This window comes from Pavona decussata, unplaced genomic scaffold (genome assembly GCF_977016875.1).
Source record: "Pavona decussata unplaced genomic scaffold, jaPavDecu1.1 SCAFFOLD_366, whole genome shotgun sequence".
NCBI lineage: Eukaryota > Metazoa > Cnidaria > Anthozoa > Scleractinia > Agariciidae > Pavona > Pavona decussata.
The window spans coordinates 1,936,777-1,959,171 of record NW_028145742.1 but is presented as its reverse complement, the minus strand read 5'-3'; the positions used below and the strand labels follow the sequence as shown (position 1 = coordinate 1,959,171).

The 22,395-nt window shown below is 38.2% G+C and overlaps 3 protein-coding genes across 3 annotated transcripts; 2 read left to right on the top strand and 1 right to left on the bottom strand.

Moving 5' to 3' along the window:
- The first annotated feature begins 265 nt into the window (after positions 1-265).
- On the top strand, positions 266-3,704 carry LOC146452712 (neuromedin-K receptor-like). The gene is made up of 3 exons (XM_085097594.1): positions 266-487; positions 1,581-1,687; positions 2,072-3,704. The coding sequence occupies exon 3, from the start codon at positions 2,081-2,083 to the stop codon at positions 3,080-3,082; it is 1,002 nt and encodes a 333-aa protein (XP_084953720.1). The 5' UTR covers positions 266-487; positions 1,581-1,687; positions 2,072-2,080; the 3' UTR covers positions 3,083-3,704.
- A 1,482-nt stretch (positions 3,705-5,186) lies between these two features.
- LOC146452710 (uncharacterized) lies at positions 5,187-19,971 on the top strand. The gene is made up of 9 exons (XM_085097421.1): positions 5,187-5,609; positions 5,736-5,820; positions 6,037-6,175; positions 7,923-8,115; positions 14,968-15,076; positions 15,515-15,552; positions 16,383-16,560; positions 17,153-17,245; positions 17,562-19,971. The coding sequence occupies exons 1-9, from the start codon at positions 5,494-5,496 to the stop codon at positions 17,682-17,684; spliced, it is 1,074 nt and encodes a 357-aa protein (XP_084953547.1). The 5' UTR covers positions 5,187-5,493; the 3' UTR covers positions 17,685-19,971.
- Positions 10,216-14,860, bottom strand: LOC146452711 (uncharacterized). The gene is made up of 2 exons (XM_085097731.1): positions 14,041-14,860; positions 10,216-13,143 (listed from the first exon to the last, which is right to left on the bottom strand). The coding sequence occupies exons 1-2, from the start codon at positions 14,395-14,397 to the stop codon at positions 10,216-10,218; spliced, it is 3,285 nt and encodes a 1,094-aa protein (XP_084953857.1). The 5' UTR covers positions 14,398-14,860.
- Positions 19,972-22,395: the final 2,424 nt, after the last annotated feature.

The window sequence follows — 22,395 nt, the reverse complement described above, 5'->3', positions numbered from 1 at the left end:
TGTGGGCCATCAAAACAGATGATGGATTAAGAGACATTTCAATTTACAAACTGCTATTTTGCATGAATTTGAGTCACGAACAGTTTTATTTCGATGGCCTCAAATGATTTTGTTTCATTTAAAGGCCGTGCCAGTTGCAATGCCATTCTTATTTGAACATTACCAAGTTTTGTTTTTCATTTCATATCGTCTATCTGCTTGCTGTCCACAATCACATGATTAATCACTTACGCTTACGTCTTTTTATTGCAAATTTAACAAACTGGAGAGTTTTATTTCACTCGCTGCAGTTTTGAGCCGTTCCGTGCCGGAACAACTCTGATTTATATAACTGTTATTTTCTCGTTATTTTACGCATGTTAACGTATAACAAGTGGCGTAACTAAAACCACCGCGGTATCGAGATAGGCTCCAAGTTACTGTGAAGTTGAATCCACTTCCAACAATTATCTCAGTGGCCTTTCATTTTCGCCGATTGCAATAAATCGTAAGTATGGAAAGTATTTTGTTGCTCAAATCAAGATAGTTACGTAGGTAAAGATCGGGGATTTTTCAAAAATAGAATCGAAACAGTATTTGTCAGCTCTTAAGGTAAATTGAAAATTATTTCCCTGTGGTATATTTCTCGCTTAATTACTCGCTGTTGATCACAGAACTTATTTTAAGCAAATCATAAAACTCAGAGTCCAATTTTAATTGCTTTTTTCTTTAAGGGGGAAAAAACTTGTCTGATTTATCACGCAGAAGCTAGCTTTAAAAGTCTCGTCCAAAGACAACATTTTTATTTGTTTTCTTATCCCAATTTCACTGAAGAGAGAAATACATAAAATATTTAAACTAAACAGCTCTGAAAGCCCAGAAACAGTGCGAGGGTGGCAGCCATGCTTCACTGAGCCGTTTTTAGAATAGTTACGTTCACACTTTTTACATAGTTTTAATTAAAAAAAACGTAATTCCCTTTGACCGGCATTGGCCGTAAAATAAGTCGAAAATTCTGCAAAATATGATGCACAAAGTTTATACAAATAAGTTTCAATCGCGTGTGATAACAAATTGTATAACTAGACGTTACTGTCACGTCCACCAATTGCTCCGATCTTTGAATTAAGCTTCCTGAAGTTAGAAAAGCTTCCTGAAGTTAGAAAATCATCTAGATTCTTTCCCTAGCTATTCAGAGAGTATAGACAGTCTATTTCTAAACAAAAACGGCTTGTTTATTACATCTATAGCTCCAACTTTTAATTTGAAATTTAATTCATGTCATCGTGTTTAATCAAGTTTATTAAAATTTTCTTGTTCTCTACCGATACAGGTGGAATATTCAACCGTATTTACCATCACAAAAGACACAAATTTTAACACCAGTTTCATAAAAGTTAAAAAGAGAATACACTGTCAAAGGAAACGACGATAAAATCAATAGGCGAAGACTTTATGCAGATTTGGTTCTAATTCAGCAAAAATACTAAATTTGGACAAAAGCGACTATCTGAAGTTTTGACAGTTCATTTACTTTTAGTTACACAGTTGCCCTGTACTGTCAACCACTGTAATTGCTTCTTCATCTTGTTTTGTGTCAGCCAGTGATTTATTGTAGAGATTCAGTGGGAAAGAAACATTATCATCAGCCGAAGAACAACGCGAAAGGAACGCAAATAAAAAAAAAAGCACTGGAAATTCACTGAAGGTAAAAAGTTTCAACTCTTGAACCTTATCAAATGAACATGATGCCATGATTTTCACCACTTTATATTGCTAAGAAATGGGCTTCTCTTGTGTAAGGCCTTAAAATTTCTTAGTTACATTTTTAAGAGCAGTGACCGATTATTTGAGTAGCTGCTTTTTTAGCAGATAGTTTCCCCTCGCCGAGAAAGGAATTCAATTACTTAGAAAACATTATGGCAATTCAGAACAGGCAAAATACTGTATAGTTCTCGAATGTACTAAACTGAAGAGTTAAGTAAGAAGTAAAGTTGTCATATTAATGGTAACTTCCTGTCGTCCCTTACTTAAGTAATTAAGTATTAATGGAAGATAATGAACGTATCCAGTAATCGTTTTATTTTAACAGAAATCGAACATGAATGCCTCCGAGAATTACCCTCTTCAACTTGCAAAAATGTTTCATTCGCGAAGCACGTTTCAAGTTGTTCTGGAATTCATGATCTATGGTTCTATAGCCACTACTGCACTTCTTGGAAATCTTCTCGTTCTTTACATTGTGTACAAAACACCGAGACTACATACCGTCCCAGGCCTCCTCGTCTCATCGCTCGCACTGTCAGATGTCGGTATGGCATGCCTGGGGACCCCTCCCTCCCTGGCGTCACTTATCAGAGGACGTTGGATATCTGGCTTCGCTGGGTGCCAGTTTCAAGGCTTTGTAGTCATGACAACCGTTAGCGCTTCTCTACTTACCATGGCTCTCATGTCCGTGGATCGATTTTTTCGCGTTGTTCGACCGATAAAGCATCGAATCTTCTTCACCATGCCGCGCACGCAGTTCATGACAGCGGCAGTCTGGGTCATAGCTTTAACCACCCCAATCCCTTATCTTGGTAGTGGCAAAGTGTACATTTTCCATCCCGGAAAGTTTTTTTGTTTTCACGAAGAAAAGTCTTCTCTTGCGTCCGATGTAGTCTACATCTACATTTCCTTCTCGCTGATTGTCCTCACGTTTTGCTATTTCAATGTTTTCAGACATTTGAGATTAAACACAAAACGTGTTAAAAATTTACGGGCGGAATTTGCCACTGAGCCCGTCAAAAGATTCTCCGCAGAAGAAATTAAACTAACGCGTACTTTATTTGCAACTGTTCTTGGATATTTCATTTGCTGGACGCCTATTCTTATCATTGACTTCGTAGATATGGGGCTTGGAGGATGGTCCCAATCGCGAGGGACCTACGTCTTCTACACTAATATAGGACTAACAAGTTCCTCTCTGAACCCCATTATATATGGCGCCCTCAATCAAACATTTCGCAGTGAATACAAGAAGTTATTCTGCTTTAGAAAGTTAGTCAAAACATCTGAAAACAGTTGTGAATTAACTAATAGTAAGTCTTTAGATGATAGATAAGAATATAAAGAAGACAAAAAAGGATTTCATCCCTTTCTGCAGGTATACCATAGACCAAACTGATTACACGGCTGACACTACGGCAAAGGGCTTAATTATTTGGGCCAATATTTCAACTAGTACAACTAGTCTTCTTCAGGGCCAGAGTTACAATGAGAAAAACTAACGGCTCTTAAAAGGTTAAATTAGAACGTAAACATAAACGGTTAATGGTTAACTAGTGTACATGACCGACGTAGCGTATGTAACAGTACATAAAATGCATATAGGTAAAAAATAACGGCTACAAAAAGTTTTAATTTGAACGTAGACAGAAATGGTAAACGAAAGGTTAGAGCACATATAACTAATAATACGGCCTATATAACGGTCCTTAGGATACATGTAAAGAAGTAGAAAACGTAAAAACACGTCTGGCACGTGCACTTCTGCTACACTGAGAGATAAGGCAACGGAACGTATGCAGAACAGTTTGTTTTGCGTCGTGTGGTCCCCTGCATCCAAAAGTTTTAAATCTTTTTAAGAATCCCTAAAAGGAAAGTTATTTGATATACTTGAAACTGCAGACTCCTATTTTGAAGTGGAAACGATAATTGACCAAATGAAAAACTGATCATCCATGTCCTTCTCTTTGCCAGTATAATCTGATTTTCCTTTTCCCTTTTCATCTCTTCTATTGTAATATAATGATAATAAAAAATTACATATAATTTACTTTGATTTTGATGTATAGCCTTATCTAAATCTGCGTTATTATGTAAAGTTAAGTTTTCCGTTTTCCAGCGTGTTTGTAATTTAGTGTAATTTTTTTCCCATTATTTTCTCGTGCTCGTCTTGTCCCGCCTCGACTAGCTTTGTGGCTATTTGCGGGACAATCCCTTTATATAATCTGAATCTGTAAGTAAATAAATGAATTGTTGTTGTTGTTGTTGTTGTTGTAAATTATAGAGCTAGATCAGCCGACGGGAAAAAAGTAAGAAAAAATTTAGAGACACGACAGCAAGCCATATCAAACGCCTTTTGAGAACTTTAACCTCAACTCTGCGCTATATAATTTTAACGGCAGACACACCCTGAGTTTTATTGAATTTTTCATACAGTATAAATCATTTTTATATACCTTACATGTATCATTGTAATCAAATTTTCACTATGATATTTAAATTAAAACTGGTGAGTGTGTGCTAAAACTTGATTGAATATTTAACATGTTCAAATAGTTAAGAAAAACGACGACAGTTTTGATTTTCAAAGACATGTTCCGACAACTGTCATTTTCAGTTTAATTTCAATATTTTTAATCTCTTGATAGGTGACTTGGTCACGTCCACACAGATTTATTGAAATAAAGAACATCTTGAGAACTTTTTCAGGCTAAAGTTGCCAAAAGATGAGAACGTTCAGCTTCAGCCCCAAAATTAGACGTTCTTATTTAAAAAATAAAAATGAAAAGAGTGTATTGGAGAAACGACTGGAGCCCACGCTCTGTCCCCTTATTTTCTCTCGGTTCGTGGTATCAGCGAATTTTGAAAAGACTGATGAGCACCATGAACTCTTTTTACAATCTATCAGCTGTTACTTCTATTTAATAGATGAAAGAGCTTCGAAGTTATACACGCAACGTAATCAGCTGCAAAAAAAAAAAAAAAAAAACCTGAACGGAAATTGAATCCATTACCTTCGCAATACCGATGCGGCGATCTACTGAAAGGCTGAGTTACTCGTAGCATGGTTAGCGCTAACCATTGGTTAAGAGGTATTAAAACCTATAGGTTGTCATGGTGTTTAACCTGGGTTAGCGCTAACCATGCTTCGAGCAACTGGGCCCAAGGTCTATCAACCTCTATCAAGCCAACTGGTAAATTTGTGAGTTCGTAATATACCCGAAGACTGATGAATAAATATAAGAAATTTAATTTTAATTGTTGACTTATAAAGGTTGATAACGCGTTCCAGAGTAATCCAGAAAATTTGGTATTTTTATGTAACAAAGCCGGTTAACTTCCATTTCGGCGTTTTTGGTGGTGCACCGGGGGATATCCGACTACATCGACTCGATAGTTCGGAGAAAATAGATGATGTTTCTGTGAAAGCGGAACTTTTACGAATAAGGACAGGTGTTTGCGTAATTAGAAAATCATTTATGTCATAGCCAGCTATTGTCACTGTTGTAGTATTTTCCGAGAATTTAAAAATTGAATTTAAAATTCAGGATCCTCTTTTTAGACACTTTTCACTTCATTGTCATAGTAACACGGCGCTTCCCACTTGTGCGCACGCGCGGTCCGATTATTTATTTTGTTGAACGGCAGCTCGGACGTAAGTTATAGTTATTTTAATTCCTGTTCCAATGGGATTCTAGATAACTCGGACACCTGGACTAACATATCATAATAGATAATTTCCTCACCATGCACTTGGTTCAAGCACTGCCGTCTACGACTTCAACACCTCGCGAAGCGGTGATCGATCCTGCGCCCGCCATGGTCCCCGCTGCAGAAGGCAATCTCAAGATCCTGAACATTTTGTAAGCGTTGTTTTGTCATTTTTATTGCTTCTTTTTATAAAGCTGGTGGTAACAGCCGAAGCCCTTATCTTTATATCAGTGTATTGTTCTGTATTCAAAAAATATAATGATTCTCATTTAAAACAGAGAGACAAATTCAGAGGTGATGTGTTGTCGGTTCAACCCTGAAGGCAGTTTGCTGGCTGCAGGCCTTGCTAACGGCGTAACTAAGGTAAACTACGTTAACTTCGATATTTCTGAATTTATTTTGGTTTTTAGTATTGTATTAATTACGTTTTTCAAGCAATTTTCACCTCGGCTAACATTAGCTCTGCATAATCGCCTGGGTAACCTAGTGTTGGTGATTTAAGTTAAGATATTTTGGCGCGGGAAAGTCAAATTTGCTTAAATGCTTAAGACTTAAAATATGTTATTTTTCTTGTTCCAGGTTTATGCCACCGAGAATGGGCACTGTGTTTACAGCCTTTCTGATCAGGACACCTTCAAAAGCCATTTGCCGGTGACATGTCTTCGGTGGAAGCCGGTATTAGAAACAGACAGTTACGGGAATGTATTGTTAGCAACCTGTAAGTTTAACAAAGGTTTTTTCTTTTATTTTAGCTTAAGTTTAAGTCCCTTGTTTTCTTTCAATAAATTATTGGGATTTCTGCTTAAATTGGCTCGTGTATTTGCCTTCTAGCATATAGTATAAAAGTGAAATTTATTAAATAAAAAATTAAGGTTATGATTAGAGGACTAGCTATGCTTATGTTAATCTACAAAAGAATATCGTGCAACTGGTACTTGGTATTAACAATAGAAATAATTAAGCTTATTTGTTTTGTCCAGCTGCTGTGAACAGGCTCCCAGGGGGGGGGGGGGGTGGGGTATGGGGCAAAGACAAAATTCAAGCTTGGAGCGGGGGTGGGGCCCCATACCGCGCTCCGCTCACCCGGCTCGCTGATTTTTCTTCTCGCCCTATACCCCACTTGGGAGCCTGTTCACAGGCTAGTCAATTATTACGTGGGATGCCCTGAGGGGCATACCGTGTCTAAAAACGGGATGATTTCTTTTTTTTTTCTTTGTAGTAGCTACAAATCTGCACATTAATTTCTTCATTGAACTCCTGGTGAAGGAATCGTGCTTTGTTTGGCAGTCTTAGACCACGATGGCAGAATGAAAAAAGGTCATTGAGAAGCTTACGTTATCGTAATGGAATTTCCGAAATTTCGGGTGAAACCCTAAGTAGCGTAACACAAGGGAAACAACGTAACGCGATCTTCGTGACTCAAACTATTCCATTAGCAAGGATAGTTTTATCAATCTGCGAAGCATACAGTTGGAATAAATGAATCAGTCACAGCATCACACCTAAATGCCAGTATAGGCATCTTGTTGAAAAGAAATTCTCAAATTCTTTAACAACTCATCAAGAGAAAACAAAGAAAATCACTACTGTGACCGTGGTTTGGATATGTGCTCCTAATTACCATAAAATTTTTCCAACTTCAACATTGAATTTCACCAAGAATTATTGATTAATTCAGAAGCCATATCGAACACTCGAAAGTGTGTTTCATCAGATATCCAAACACCTCAAAGTCGTTTAAAAAAACTTGACTGTGCCTCTTTTTTTCAACCTACTTCTCAGTGTTTGGATATCTGATGAAACACACTTTCGAGTGTTTGATATATTACATCAATGATTTCAAGTTTCTGGGAAAGAAGAAAGCCTCCGCTAAATATTTATTGACAATGGTATCCAAAGTGCGCATTTTGTATTAGGTGTACAAGTTAGTTGTACGTGCCAGATTTCAAAGCAAAAATTGTCACACAGACAACTTGACCATAAAAATTGTATAAGAACTTGTCACAGTTAAATGAAATGTTAAGTTTTAATCGATACGAGAAACCACTTTCACAGATGAACAGAAGTGTCAAGATAGTTTTTTGTAACTCTTGCGTCTGTGCGCATGCAAAGCAAAGATTTCAAAAGTTGGGAAAATGGTCGACGCAACTTGCATCAGGCCATTTTCATTGACCAATCAGCTTGGAGAACATGATCAATTTTCCCAGGTGTTTTCTCCAAAGACAAATATCTGTGAACAAGATTATGAGTACAGTATCTGTTTTTAATCTGACACCAGTGCACATTGTAAATAATAAATTAAGAGGGCAGAGATTTCAATTATGCCTACATTAATAATTATTTCACTAAATCTGCAAGAATCGTTAAATTTTAACATACACCAATACATCTTTTTATTTGGGAATAAGGGACTGGGTACAAGGGCTGCTTCATATCCATCTTAGAGTTCTTATTATCCTTTGCAGATGCTGATGGTAAAACAAAGATATGGCATGTTTCAACCAGCTCCTGTATAGGAACATTAGCAGAACCAATCAAGCAGATTTTAGCATGTGCATACAATTCTTCAGGAGATAGGTTTGTCACGACAGGATCAGACTCAAAGCTGACTGTATACGATGAGAGAACCAAACAGGTTTTGTACACACTTCAGCCTAGGTAAATAAAAAATATTGCAAAATAATGTTCATTGTGTATTCAGGAGAATATGTTGACCCAACAATTATTTTAAGTTGTTTCATGGAAGTCAAAATGCTGCAAGTCTCATTCCTTAATGTGCAGTTCCAGAAAATATCCATACCCCCCCTACAGAAGGTTTTTTTGCTTTGCACCCCCCTCCCCATAGGAGATTCCAGGTTAGCTTCATACTTTGCTTCTAAAATTTAGACCTTTAAGACTCCCCTCCCCCTAGGAATTTCCGATGACCTTCCATGGGTTGGGTATGGATATTCTCTGGAACTGCACAATAGCATTCTAGGAATCACAAATAACACCTATTGCCAGCAGCAAAGAGTCAAATTATTAAAGATCTCTTTAAATTCAAAGCTGGGTACACTTCTCTTCACTTACAAGTCTGTGTCATGATTTGAGTTAACCCTTTTAGCCCCAATGTCAACATACATATTCCTGTCACTGTTCTCTTTATTTTTCTTATGGAACTAATTAGGAGTATTTGTTAAAACATTTAGACCTTTTGTCTTTGGTGATCATTTTCCTTTTTTCTTGTAAGCTGAATGCCTCATCAGGTTGTGATATTGTGAGGAGAAGTTGCGTGCTTGTCAGTATTTGGGCTTAAAGGTAAAAGGGTTATTAAACCTTACTTGAGTGCAAAGTTGATGCAAGATTCTCACTTTCTAATAGAGGCCCAGTTGCAAGTTGACACGAAGGTGGTCTCAGTTTTGCGGATATTGCAAGAAATAGCTGAAATAAGCAGTCACAGCACTTACAACAACCTCAAAAATAGGAACTTACTAATGTTTTGATCGGCAGCCATAATTTCTACCTGTGCAACTGTTCACGACAATTGCCCGAGAAATTGTTCTGCAAATCTGATTGGTCCGTTCAAACCGGAAGCCATCAAACTATTCAAAAACTTGTCAAAAGATGTAAAAAACTTACTTGGGTGGCTACGATTCGGCGCGCATGACTGTAACGGTTCGGCATGTGAACCAACTTCAGAGTCTGTTTCACTCACCTAACGCAAGTTGTACTTTTAATTAAAGCTTACAACTGTGCTATAAGCATAACTGTTTAACCTGGATTCAAGACCATGTAATTCCCCCTTCTTTGACAAAAAAGTTTCATTGAGAATTTATTTAGCTGTAAGAACAACTGTTGTGCTTGCTCCTAATTACAGGGCTTCTGAAATTTCGCGGAAAAAAAAGGCAAATTTCGCGGGATTTTCAGAGACAATTTCGCGGAGAAAACGGCCGATTTCGCGGGAATTTCGCGGGAATTTTCGGAGCAAATTTTCGCCGAAAAGCAAAGAAAAAAGATTCCAGAAATAAATAACTTGGAAGGATGTCAAATTTAGGGCAAGAAAGAAATCCCAAAAGTTCATCCAACACAGTTCTCAAGGCAATTGTACTTGTTTCGAGCGAAAACTAAAACATAGCTTTACCGAAACGCCCGGCCGGTTAACCTCTTTTTTCAGCTGCAATTTAGAGCCGGACACAGCAACGCAATAAATTTCTTTGCTCTCCTCGCTCTGTTGTGCTGCTTTGCAGTTTACAAGGCAAGATTGTTCGTGATCGAAGGTGAATTCAATTTGATCGTGTCCTGCACGGCTGCACGTACGATTAGACATGTGCCTGCATTACTACAGACAGCAGTTTCCTTTCACACTCCGTATAGTGTCAACGAAAAGTCCTCTCATTTCTTGTGCTTTATTACCCTATATTGCCCGGTATGTATTGTCTATGAAACGAAAGAGAAAAGAAGAGAAGATTGTCTGGTAAATTCTTACAATAAAAGAGGATAAAAAGTTCCCTGCTTGCTTTGCAATACATTTGGAAAACGACAATCTAGTTCAGACAACTTTTACATATTAAACGTTTATTAATTTTGATTTTTTTTTTCAGTTTAGATCAGCAGTTCACAAATGGAAAGAACAAAACGTTTTCAATAAAAGTTCTTCAAAGATTCCGTCTGAAGACTTTTAATGCCGTAACAAACAGCCCAATTTATGTACATAGTTCAGTATCTGTAAAAGTGTTATTTAGAGCCAGGAACATGTCTCGTTATCTCTCTCGCCTTTCCTCAAGTTGTCTTCCTACTTTTTTTGAAGTAGCGGTGCACGAGCCCTACTTCAGCATGTTGAGGGACAGTAAAGGGGCCAACGCCAACAATGGTGACAGGCCCATAGAAGACGGACGACTGAGGACAGGTGTAAATGTCATCACGCTTTGGCCAGTCGAATGAGCTGGCGCTGACAGAGTACAAAAACTTAAAAGTAACTTGAGAGCCCTCACACTTGATGGCCCTTCCGAAGTAAAAGAGACGCTTGTAGTCTACTGCATAATACCTCCCTTCGACAATTGTAGCACTGCAAAGGTCGTATATTTGTTGCTCGTGCAGCTCCACGATCATCACTTTCCTGAATGCTGTGATGCTTTGTTTGGCTACAGATGGAGATGCTAGAAGGAGGCATCGAGCGTAGAGACAAACAAATACCCCACAATCAAAGCCATTATCTTGTTGTGCGATATCACGAGATGTGTTGCAGGAAAAGTGCCATTCATTCATGGGTAGATCTTGGGGACTTAGTTCCTTTAGGAGACCCCACATCTTCCTAATAGCACTCTCAATAGTGGGCTTAACGAAAGACCTTGCCATACTATCGAGAGCAACAATTTTTTGTTCTTTTGGAAGAACCACCAAGAGAAACCAATGTTCACTTCTTCCTGGATTGCAGGGCACCAAGACGACATCTTGTTCCAGAATCGGAGCCTTGTCTTTCAGCACTTGCTTTGCTGGCTTGTTCCCAATGCAAGTTTCAAATTTCTCCCATTCAATAACCTCCACAGTTGCAGTTGATTTTTCTTTCAGGAGATGGAGATAAGTATCTATTACGAAGTTGTTCAGATAATTATCTTTGTCCTGAGGTTTGCCACCTAGAAGGCCTTCAAGATCTTCCGTATCAATTATACTGCTACTGCTCGATAATTTAACTGACCCGTCTAATAGGCAGTTTAGCAATGGCTCCTTGTGTTCGGGAAAGCTGAAGATGGTCTCGGTTCTCTGAATGTTCGAAATTGACTTGTCATCAAGTCCCAAATTCACCGTTGGTTGTGGTTCTTTAGCGACATGGGCATTTACTGGAGTGCAGGAGTCTGCTGTCTTGGATGCTGTGTTAGACATGAAGGCCTTGATAGAAGACCGGAATTTTTTTCCATCTGTACCCTTTCCCACTCTTTCGGTAGGATTGTTCTTTGTTAGTTTACACCTCTTTGGTGCTGGGCTAGAATCATGCTTGTTGTCGATTTCACTCGTTGGGTTTTGATTTAGCTCAGTTTCCACATTCATTTCTTTATTTGGTTTGGGTAGCTTGAAAACATCGGGGACAGGTCGTTTCTTTGGCTTGTCCTGCATTTTAACAGTTTCCTCCTCCAGACTTAGCTCCTCCTCCAATGCAGATTTAATTCGCAAATTCCAATTTAGAAAGTGGAATGCCTTGATGGAATTTGTGTCCAGTGATCTTCTTTTGTTGTCAAGCATTGCATTATACGCAGAAAACGACCTCTCCACGTCGTAGGAGCCGATGGTAGTAGTGCAGTAGCACGACGCAAGCTGGTACAATGCGGGTAAACTGGCTGCCTTCGATTTCCAAAAGAGCTTTAAGTCTATTTCCTCACCATCACTTAAATTCTTGACAGCTTGAGGGGCTATATGCTTGACATAAAGTTCCCACTCGTCTTTTGAGACGGATTCGATTCCCGGAATGCTGTCGATACTGTTATATTTGCAATTGCAGTCAACAATATTACCGGGATCAAAAACTCTCATTTGCTCGAAAAATGGCATGGCTGGTTGCGCCCCGTCGACAACGTACTTCGACAATTTCGCGTAGGCAGCTTTGAAGGCGGACTTTGCTGAGTCGATTACATCTGCTCTTACATCACTGGAAACGCTGTATGGACTATCCTCAAAACAGAATGAGAAATCATCCTCCTTAGCGTTGGCATTAACTTGAAGATAGTGCAAAAGACGTTGCATCACTTCGTGAACGGCTGTCGCATGTGGTATCCTCTCCTGGAAGTAGTTGAGGCAGCTTAATAAGGTAGGAGCCTTATCTTTCACCAATTGCAGTTGGGCGTGTATCTTCGTGACAAGCTCTTTATTGGCGTACATCTCTTCTAGGCTGAGGAGGGAGTTACTCGCAGTGCTACGCCCACGCCCGACTTCTTGTTTAATGAAATCACTTAGAACAAGAAAAAAATCTGCGTAGTAAATCGCGGAGTCGAACCACGCACTCCAGCTTTTTGTAGTGGGGTTTGGCGGCATCCTCGCTTTTTTGGCAATTCGGCTTTCCAGAAAGTTCAACAGCCTACTTTTCCTGCCACTTGGAACATAAAACAAGTTCCGGAAACATTTCATGAACTCATTGAGCTCGACAAAGGTTTTCTTAAAGTCCGAGGCAACAAGATTAATAATATGACTGTTGCATGGGATGAAAACAGCTAATGGAAAAAGGTTAGTTAACGTGTCATTAAATGCTTTCTTCATATAAGAAACATTGTCGCTATTGAAGACGCGAACACTGTCAAAATCTATGTTAAACTCGTGGACGGTTCGCACTACCGCTTGAGAAACTGTTTTATTGTTTGTTTCGTTCAAAAAATGCGTGTCAAGCAGATATGCGACAGATCTTCCACTCGGGGATAAATGATCAAAGTCAAGAACAACGGCCATTATATCGAGGACATATCTTCCCTCGTCATCACTGAGTTCGTCAACGATCAGGGCGACATTTTTTCCTCTTATGCGCTCTTTTAAATCTGCTTTCTCGACTTCATAGACGTCGAAAAGGTAATAATCTCGCAATTGGGAACACTTGGGGATTGTGCCTCCATTTTCAACTCGAGATTGGAGGAATTTCCTCATTTCCGTGTTGTCAGATTTGTGCAGTGGAATATTTGCCGCACAGCAGGCCTTGATCCATTCCTGGCATACCTTGATCTTTTCTGCCTACAATGTGATAAAATGCACTTAAATATTAAGTAGTAAAATCATTTAAAAATTCAAATACACTGCGGTACAAGGAGTCCTTCAAATAAAAAAAGCCCACAATTTATTACTATTATTGTTATGTATAAGATGCCAAGCGCCCATCCTAGGAAAGCCAGGGTTTTTTCCCCTCTTTTCTAACGTTTCACTCACGAAAGAAAGATCCCTTTGGTGATCACTTTGTATCACTTGTCAGTTGTTGCGAAAGTCGTTTCCTGGAGGTTTACGGAATGCGTAGATAAGTGAATTCTGTCAGACAGCTTTCTCCTCCCATATCCTCTACTGTTGTCCATTTCATGTTAGACCTTTGCCGTCTATTTTTCGTAAAAATTTCTTTGGACGTGAAAAGGCGTAAGGTCTTATAACTTACTTCACTTCATTGTCTAGCCTTTATAATCATGCGAAAAACATTATACCTTTGTCGGATATTGGATGAATAGCACAGATCTCTCTCTATTGATACAATAATTTGGTCCGGAAATCAAATGTCTCGTTTCGTCCCCTCAACTGATAAACTATGAAGGATTGTTATTCTTTTGTCTGAAGATGTGACGCAAACATATTTGTAGAATTGATTGTAAAGATAAGTTTTAGCTCGGGCAAAACAGAAAATAGGGATTGGCGTCTTCAATAGGTGCATCATACAAAGCACAAGCAGATGAAACAGCAATTTCTTTGAGGGAAGTTTGTAAGAGATTCAAGCTTGGAAATTAAAAACCAAGAAGAGAAAAGAGAAAAGTAACGGTGTGGGCTACCTGGCTTTTTCCCCACACCTTTTATAAATAAAACAATGGAATCTTTAAATCCAAAAAATAAAACAGGGTTATGTAGACATACATAATGCACACAAAGAAATACCTTCGCCGCTGTTTTGCAGTTAAGAGACGTTTTCAGGGTTTGCTGCTTGCCCGTGGTTTCAGAATTTCTGGACTTCTGGACGTGCGTTGCTGATTCCAGATGTTTATCAATTGTTGACTTTCTTGTGTGGTCCAATACAACGTTGCATGTAGAGCAGAACAATCGACCATCGTCTTCATGTAGGGTTCCTTTTGGATAATTCTGCAAACGATCTCGTGCAGTTGTTTTCACGGCAGTGTGGGCGTCTTTCGGCTTAGTTAAAAACTTTTCCATAATTTGCAAAGTGTGCAAGCCGCAGCATGCGGCAAGCAGTAGAGAGGCACCAAAACTCAAATACAGAAAGGAAATATGGTACATGTAAGTTTGATTCACGTCCTTCTAAAAAAATGATCTACAGTTGTGCAACTTGTTTCGGGACTATCCTACTTGCCAAGAAAGGAATACTACTTTGCTATTTGTCTGACCACGAGGTTCTTTTTAAACAGAGATAATCATTTGCTATTTCAACAACAATACGCTGGAGAAATGCGCCAATGGGAAAGCTTGTTACATTGTGGCCGCTGCCCAGTATTTCGCAACATTAATCTAAGAACGCCTGGTAGTTGGTATGTTGTTTACTCGTGGCAGTGACGAAATTTCAAGATAAATTTGCAAGTGTATGGCACGTAAACAGCCCCAGGAGCCAAGATAAGTTTCAAATATGTTGAACCAACTTGTATTTGGTAGGATTTCTAGCGAATTTCGCGGTATTACGCGTGTTTTTGTGAATTACGCGGGATTTCGCGGATATACCTGAATTTCGCGGGTCCGCGACCGCGCGAAATATCAGAAGCCCTGTAATTATTACAAAGAAATACATTTTGAGTTTATTCCCATTAGAAGTTGTTTGTCTAGTTTCATCATGGATGGCTTGTTATCAATTGGCAGCTCGTCACACCTTGTGATGGATGGTCATATGAGTCGTGTTTTCAGTGTACAGTTCACCCCTGGACAGGATCATGAATTTCTCTCAGGGGGATGGGATGACACAGTGCAGGTATTTCTAAAATTATGTTTGCAAGAAGTTATTAGAACAGTCCATCCTTGTCACACCCAAGAGGATCCATTTAAAACCCATTAAATTCTCAAATTTTATTTTATAGAAATTAGATTTAGTTTTTATTTCAATTATTCACAAAACTATAGTAATTCTCCTGTTTCATGATTTTAAACCTGGTTGTCAAAGATTTAAAGGTGTTGGAAGAGAAATTAGCCTAATGATATGGTATAGACATTATGTATAAAAAAATTGGATTTTCAAGGTAATTTGCTTGCCACTTTGAATAATGGAGAATTGAAATCCTGTGTGATAAATCACAATTTTGACGAAGTCTTGTAATAAAGATTAATATTATTTTTGTTGATTAAGATGGTAGTTGTCAAAAAGTGTACATTTTTTAAATTAAATTGTGTGCTTTGTCTAACTGTTTCACAGTTTTGGGACACAAGAGTTGATCCCAAGCACTCTGTCAGGTATGTAGTATTTACTATTGCATCTTGTCAGCCTGGAAGGGAGGGGGGATGCTCCCCTATACAAGTTATAAGGGCATGGTTTTTGAGCTGTTTTGGCCTAAAATGGGGTAACGATTTTGACTTCATTGACCTAAAAGTCTGAAAATGGTTGTGAATTTTACGGAAACGGGTATGGATATATAGAGATCAGGTCTGAAAATGTGTACAGTCGAACCTCGATTATCTGAACTCAACGGTACCTCGGTAAATAGTCCGGATAATTGAGAGTCCGGATAATCAAATATATGAATATTAATAAGTGGAAATGTAAACAAAAGGTTACAGCAAAGAAAACATTATTTTAATTGTGAAATCTACACAGCCTGTAACAAATGAGCCAATCAGATATCAGCTGAACGCATCAGAATATTTCTTTGTCTCGTCGCACTTGCGAATTTTGAAAAGCGCAAAGGATAATAGACTGTTTCAACAGTCTTTTGAAAGGATTATTGGGCTTTTTGCGACTTTGAGTGTTCAAGATCACAACTAATTAATATTCATGAAAAAATTGGGACCAGAGAAAAAAGTTCGGATAATCGAATAATCCGAATAATCGAGGTCCGGATAATCAAGGTTCGACTGTACCGGAAAGTTACATATTAGTTATTTTGGAGAACTGAGCTGTACACCTTTCCAAAAATTCCAAGGAGACCCCTGGGGCTTCTCAGTATGTGGATCTAGAGTTGTTGAAGTAGTTATTTCTACGACTATATATCCTTCCCCAAACTGATTTGAACTTAAGTTTGGCTACCTATTAGATTTTGATAATTGTTGTATATTTTCTCAACTAGAAAGATCTTTGGACCTCACATTTGTGGTGATGCTCTTGACATCCAGTCTCTGAGTATGTCTGGTTCAAGCCGACAAATACTCACAGGCTCATGGCGGAAAGATAAAACTCTTCAGATCTGGGATTATGGCTCAGGCAAACTCTTGAAGGATGTACCTTCTGATTATAATGGCAGCATGGTATATACAAAATTATTTAATTTGTCATATGTACAGAAAGAAAATGTCCTAGATATAGATTATTTTGAGATATGAATGTGTAGCAAAATAACCTTGTGTGAATTTCATGAATCATCTCCTTTAATCCCAGAAAAAATTCTGAAGGTCACATGGCACACATATCATGAGTGGGAAGTGGTTGAGGGTTTTAGTAACCAATGTTCACATGAACCCACATTAAGGTCAATAATGCTCCTGTAGGAGAAAGATAAACAATAAAAGCTATTGGTTGTTGTTTGATAAACTTCTTGCTATAACATGTACAATGTACTGTGTCTTAAGTACAACTGTCCCCAAATCAAGTGGGCAACTCCTGGTAACTGCATGCCAATCAAACTTAAAATGATGTACGGGAGTAATATGTGATGTACTAATGTTTTTACCTTGCGTGTAAAAATTCCTCGCAACATAGGTGGTCACTTTGAAGAGACGCTTCGCTATAAAAGTACAATTCTAAGACACTGCTAGATCAGCCCGACAATAATAAATTTATTATGCTTTATTGTTTCTCAAATTGATGTCCAGCCTAACAGCGATGTCTGTTTGTTTGTAGCTTTACTGTGTTCAGTGGCAGGGTCCTGATAGCATCATAGCAGGAGGCAGCGATAACAATATGATGAGATGTGTCGACCAAGGAACTTATCATGTAAGTCCTTCAGCTTTCTTGTCTGTTATTTGACAAAACAAATAAATACAAAATAATAAATAACTAAAATTAAAATGAACTGCGAGATGACATCATCACAGGAAAGAACTGCATAATTTGGCTTTCATTTGAGTCACTGTGCTTGCTTGTTTTCACGCTATACTACTTTGCTAGCCTCTGATCTTGAGCAGATACTAAAAAAATCAAACGCAGAATGAATACGGATATGCATTCTTGCAATTTAATGGAATTGCTTTCTGCTGTTCTAAAGTGGTGGTGTACTGAACTGTTGTGTGTAATTTTGTTTCTTCTGCAGACAACTGGGAGGCTTGTGGATCTGCCGCGTGCTGTGTACACTGTTGATTATGACAGACGTTCCCAACATCCAGTTATTGCTGCAGGAACTTCCAACTTTGTTTATCTTGTTAAGAGGACATGATATGGCTTGTTGTAGTTCTGTTGTCTTTTGTAGTGTTCACTGAGCAGGGGCAACCAGTGAGAAAAGTTGCAGAACATTTTAGGGCACCGAACTCCCTTTCCCCTGAATTAACAAGATGCCTCTAGCTTTCTGAAAATCCTAGCTGACCTTATTTTCATCTCGAAACGTTATTTTGTCCTTTTGAAAATGTTACAAGAGTTTTTCTGAGGCGATTAGGACCTCCCAAACAGATATTCACCAAAAAAAACTGCTGGCTGCCCCTAAGTCATTTTATTTTTAATTAAGCTGATTCTGTTGCATGCAAGAAGAAGCTGATCTTTGTCATAATTAAGGGGCACATAACAACCCCGAACCTCATTACTGAAAAAAGCAGAAAAAGGACATATTGTACTATACCATGTAGAAAAAAAATGTTTCTGCTTTACTGTAAATAGGAATTAAAGTATTTATCAACAGGGCCTGATCATTCGAAACATTAAGTAAAATCCTACATTTGTACCATGTACCATGTATCATGACTGAACAGTTGTGTCAGGCCCATACCTCACTTCTAGCCAAAAGGTAAGGACAGTTTGCATAGCTTATTGAAATATGCAAATTCTAGCTTTGCTTTCCCTGTTTTAAGTGTTGAAGGGAAGAATTCTAATAAATCTTAAAATATTTTTGCTGCCATACCTCTCTGAACTTCAACACTGTTGAAGGGATAAGATTTTGACTGGGATTGACAGCTATGTAAATTAAAGAAACCATTGAAGATAAAAGTAGCCAGTTTTAAAGGTGCCCCACAAATGAGGAAAGATTGTTGTGGCACCATTATTTCCCCAACTTTCCCTGTTTGTGCACATGTGGTATTTGCTTTGGAAGCTGGTTTCTAGAAACATTCTGAAACTAAATTTTTCTTCCACAATAAATGGGGAAATATTAAGTTAAACACAGAAATTTGAAAATATTTCATCTGTAACAATGTTTCTTTGTTTGCAGGGGCTTAAACAATCCCAGTTATTTGAGTTAAAAGTGATATTGAAGAGTTTATTGATTGACTGTAATAATATATTCCATCTTTGAAGGACTTGTTTACGAGAAGTGATTTTGACCTAATGAAGCTTGAAAAGCTAATTTAAATGGGAGCTGATTGTTGTCAGTAGTAAAACATTTCCCTTGCCACTGTGATTTGTATGCATTTTCTAATTTTTTTATATTTTACAGTCAACCCAGGTCACGTGTGAACGATATTTTTGAAATTTCAACGCAGTTTTGAAATTTACATGTCAGTTTTGAAAATCGCCAACGAGATTTCAGAGTTCCCTTATAAATTTCCCTAGCTTATTGACGGTATAAAGCTATGAATTTTTCTTTACATTGCAAAATTGAATATTTCAAGAATAACAATTGTTTCCCAAGTATTTTGAATCTTTTTTTCAGTTAATACGTCTTTCTCGGAACGATTTCCAGAGAAATGTCCAACATTCCATTCATACGTCGGACATTACAAAGAGAAATTCGAATGTTCATTTCATTCTTGGAAATACTGTTTACGCGTGACCTGGATTGACTGTAATATTATAACTGCATCGTGTTTAGATGTTCCGTAAATTGTTAGCCTGTTCCAGGCATACAGAAAGTGGGGAGCAATAATGCAAAGTAAATTGCGATGTACACAAATAATATAGGTGAGGAGAGTGAAAAAATGTTAGATACTGGAGAGATGCTTCTCTCGCCTTCTCTCTCTCCTTGTTTTTATTATCCATCTGCATCACAATGTTCTTGGTGCTGCTCCCCACTTTCTGAATGCCTCAAATAGGTTAGGTAATGTTTAAAAAATGGGCAGGAGTGTTTCATTGGGTTTAAAACCATGAGGCGCAGCCGAGTGGTTTTAGATCCGATACAACACGTGCTGCAAGTTTTTTGAACGGCTTCAAAAACATTCCTGGAAAAGCCGGTATCTATAGAGTTCATAACAATTATGCTTTTGTGAACGTTCAGGGAAATAAGCATACGAGAAAAACACTGCATACTAATGAGGAGTGTTTTATCAGCTGATAAAACACCACATGCTAATTAAGAGGAGGTTTATCGATAAAAAGTCACTGCACGTGATGCATTATCAACCATTTGATGGTCAATGGGCCTATGAATAATAATTCATAAGCCCATTGACTTATCAAATGGTTGATATTATTAATGACTTTTTGAATAATCATCAAACCCTGGGTATTAACCCTAAGCTTCAATGATGTTCCCATTCTTGGAATAAACAAGAGGCTAGAGCTAGCCTTTACTTGTGCCATACACCTTATACAAAGACTATTTACGAAGACTCAGAGCTTGAGGTAAATTTGTGACATGAAACAGAATTTGAACGCCAGCTATTTCTAGACTTGTGGCCTGACATGGTACAAGTAAAAAGTGCCACACCTTCAACCATTTCTATACACAAGATGGAAACTAATAAACAACTCTTTATTGGGAAACTCAAAAATGACTGTACAGGAATCTGAACTCTTTTGTACTAAAGCCTGGATTTCAAGACTAAAAGAAGCAAATCTTGTCCTCATTCTTGACAGAAACAGAATTCCTCAAGTGGATTACAGGATTCTTACCCATTTTCAATTGACTTGCATTCCGGTATTTGCTTGGATTAGTAATCAAAACCAGTCATACAACTCATGATTAAAAGCAAGGGTTGGTACACAGCCTTTGACATTAAAATAGATCTATCGGTATTTCACATGCAAACAAAATAAGGTTAGCAGGTCTGCCACTGGGGAGTAAATGGAAATATTGGCCATCAAGACAAATATACACAAAAACAACAACAACAGTATTAATGAATATTAAGAAGTGTCAAATGTGATCAAGTATTTAGCTTTCCTCTGTGCAAGACACACAACTGGATTGCATTTGCCTTATTACAGGAAATTTTTGGAGTGATGACATTTTATTTTGTGCACTGCATTGTTGAAATGTTCTTACGGAGTGCAACAAAATAATAAACTTTTGTCACAACACCAAATTTGGACATTTCTACAAAAAATCAAAAATTTGATGTTGCTAAAATTTCTAGTAAAAACAGGGTATGATGCTTGCAGTCCTTGACGCCCAGAGGTCACTCAACGTTTGGTGACAGCTGACACTTTAGCCAAAGAATATGAAGTAATGATATGGTTGACAAATGCCTTCAGTAGCAGTGGCTCAGTAGCTTGTAGTTTTTCCTCATTCATTTACATCATCAATGTAAACAGTCTGTACCAGGATATTACTCCACTGAACATGCCTTGAGTCCAACACAGATCTAACTGCTGTTTTAGATGTCCCTTGTTGCCTTCTGTCATACCTCTCCTGACGAGATTTCGAGGCTTCATATTTTTGCCATCTTTCAAGTTGGAGATTTCTCTTTGCCCTTCTCTCCTGCTTCTGTGCAAGGGTAGAGGGTGGGGGCATGTCATACAGTGGGCTATTGGGTAGGGAGGGTGAGTCCTTAACTTTGTCCTTATCCCTGTCATCATCATCATCATTGCCGTGGTCTTCTGTTCCCTTGAAACTTTTTAAGGGTTCAAAAGCATGATAAAAAAGCTCCTTGTCACATTTTCGGCCTGTTGATATAGATGAGAAAAAGTCATTTCCACTTCCAGTATTCCAAGGGGGCGTGCCTGAAGGACTTTTAACACCAGCAGTCATTGACTTTTCATTGTCACTTTGAAACAATTCCCTAGAGGTGTCCCATGGGGATTTCTCCATTCCAAATTCGTGTGAAATGTCAAAGGTCACTTTCTTCATATCTGATCTCGCTCTTGAATGCGTTCCACAACTGTGTCTCTCTAAAATCGTACCTCCTAAAGGAATATCTTTGTAAGTCGGAACTGAGATTCCAGCACTACTTCCTTGATCACTTATTCGATTTCCATACCGGAAATCATGTAACGAAACGTGGAAACTTGAAGGATATTTCCACGTCTTGCTCCCTGTAACTGAAGCTGTTTTCTCTTCCAGATTGAGATCATTTAAAGACTCTCGTAGTCTTTCCACCTTTGATCTGTTCCTTGTTAATATTCGGCATTTCGCCATACTTGTTCCTTTGCGTTTCCTGACACCCCCTGAGCGTGTACTCATTTTTTTTTATCAGATCTCCACCCTACCTTGTAATTTCCTTCTCTTTTTTACACCTGAAAGTAGTAGTTCATCCTTTAAGTATATCACACTCCTAAAAGGGTAATTGGACGATTAACTGTTAACTGAATGTTGCCAAAAAGATACTTTCTAACCGCCATTTTGTTTTCAAAACAAAGGAATGTAAACGCGTTTCGAAGTGGACTGGAACTAGCAACACATCTTCTACACCAGGCCCGCGCGTAAAAAAATCTCTCCAACCCGTGTGAAAGCCGTATACAAAAAATAAAAGCATTTAAAAGGGTAAACACAGGGAGTCCACAAAAGTTGTGAAAAATAAATAAATTAATAAATGCTCATTTGCATACAATTTACGCAACAGCACTAGTGTCGTGTACTGAGTTGTGCGCGAGCGGATCTGAGCTCTGCTGACTATACTACATATAAATATTGACAAGGGAGGCAACTTTTTCGCAAAACAATTTGCATTTGCTGAGTGTGTTCAAATTGTTTCGCGAAAAAGTTGCCTCCCTTGTCAATACTTATATATAGTATAGCCAGCAATCTCGTTCCCAGAGCCCACGTGTCTTTTGGTCAGCGCCAA

What these genes read in the sequence shown, in the direction of transcription:
- LOC146452712 (XM_085097594.1), top strand. Translation starts at nt 2,081, where the DNA reads ATGAATGCCTCCGAGAATTACCCTCTTCAACTTGCAAAAATGTTTCAT.
- LOC146452710 (XM_085097421.1), top strand. Translation starts at nt 5,494, where the DNA reads ATGCACTTGGTTCAAGCACTGCCGTCTACGACTTCAACACCTCGCGAA. An exon ending in GATGGGATGACACAGTGCAG is followed by an intron (nt 15,077 to 15,514) that starts GTATTTCTAAAA and finishes ACTGTTTCACAG; the next exon opens with TTTTGGGACACAAGAGTTGA. An exon ending in CTGATTATAATGGCAGCATG is followed by an intron (nt 16,561 to 17,152) that starts GTATATACAAAA and finishes GTTTGTTTGTAG; the next exon opens with CTTTACTGTGTTCAGTGGCA.
- LOC146452711 (XM_085097731.1), bottom strand. Translation starts at nt 14,397, where the DNA reads ATGTACCATATTTCCTTTCTGTATTTGAGTTTTGGTGCCTCTCTACTG. An exon ending in ACTGCAAAACAGCGGCGAAG is followed by an intron (nt 13,144 to 14,040) that starts GTATTTCTTTGT and finishes ATCACATTGTAG; the next exon opens with GCAGAAAAGATCAAGGTATG.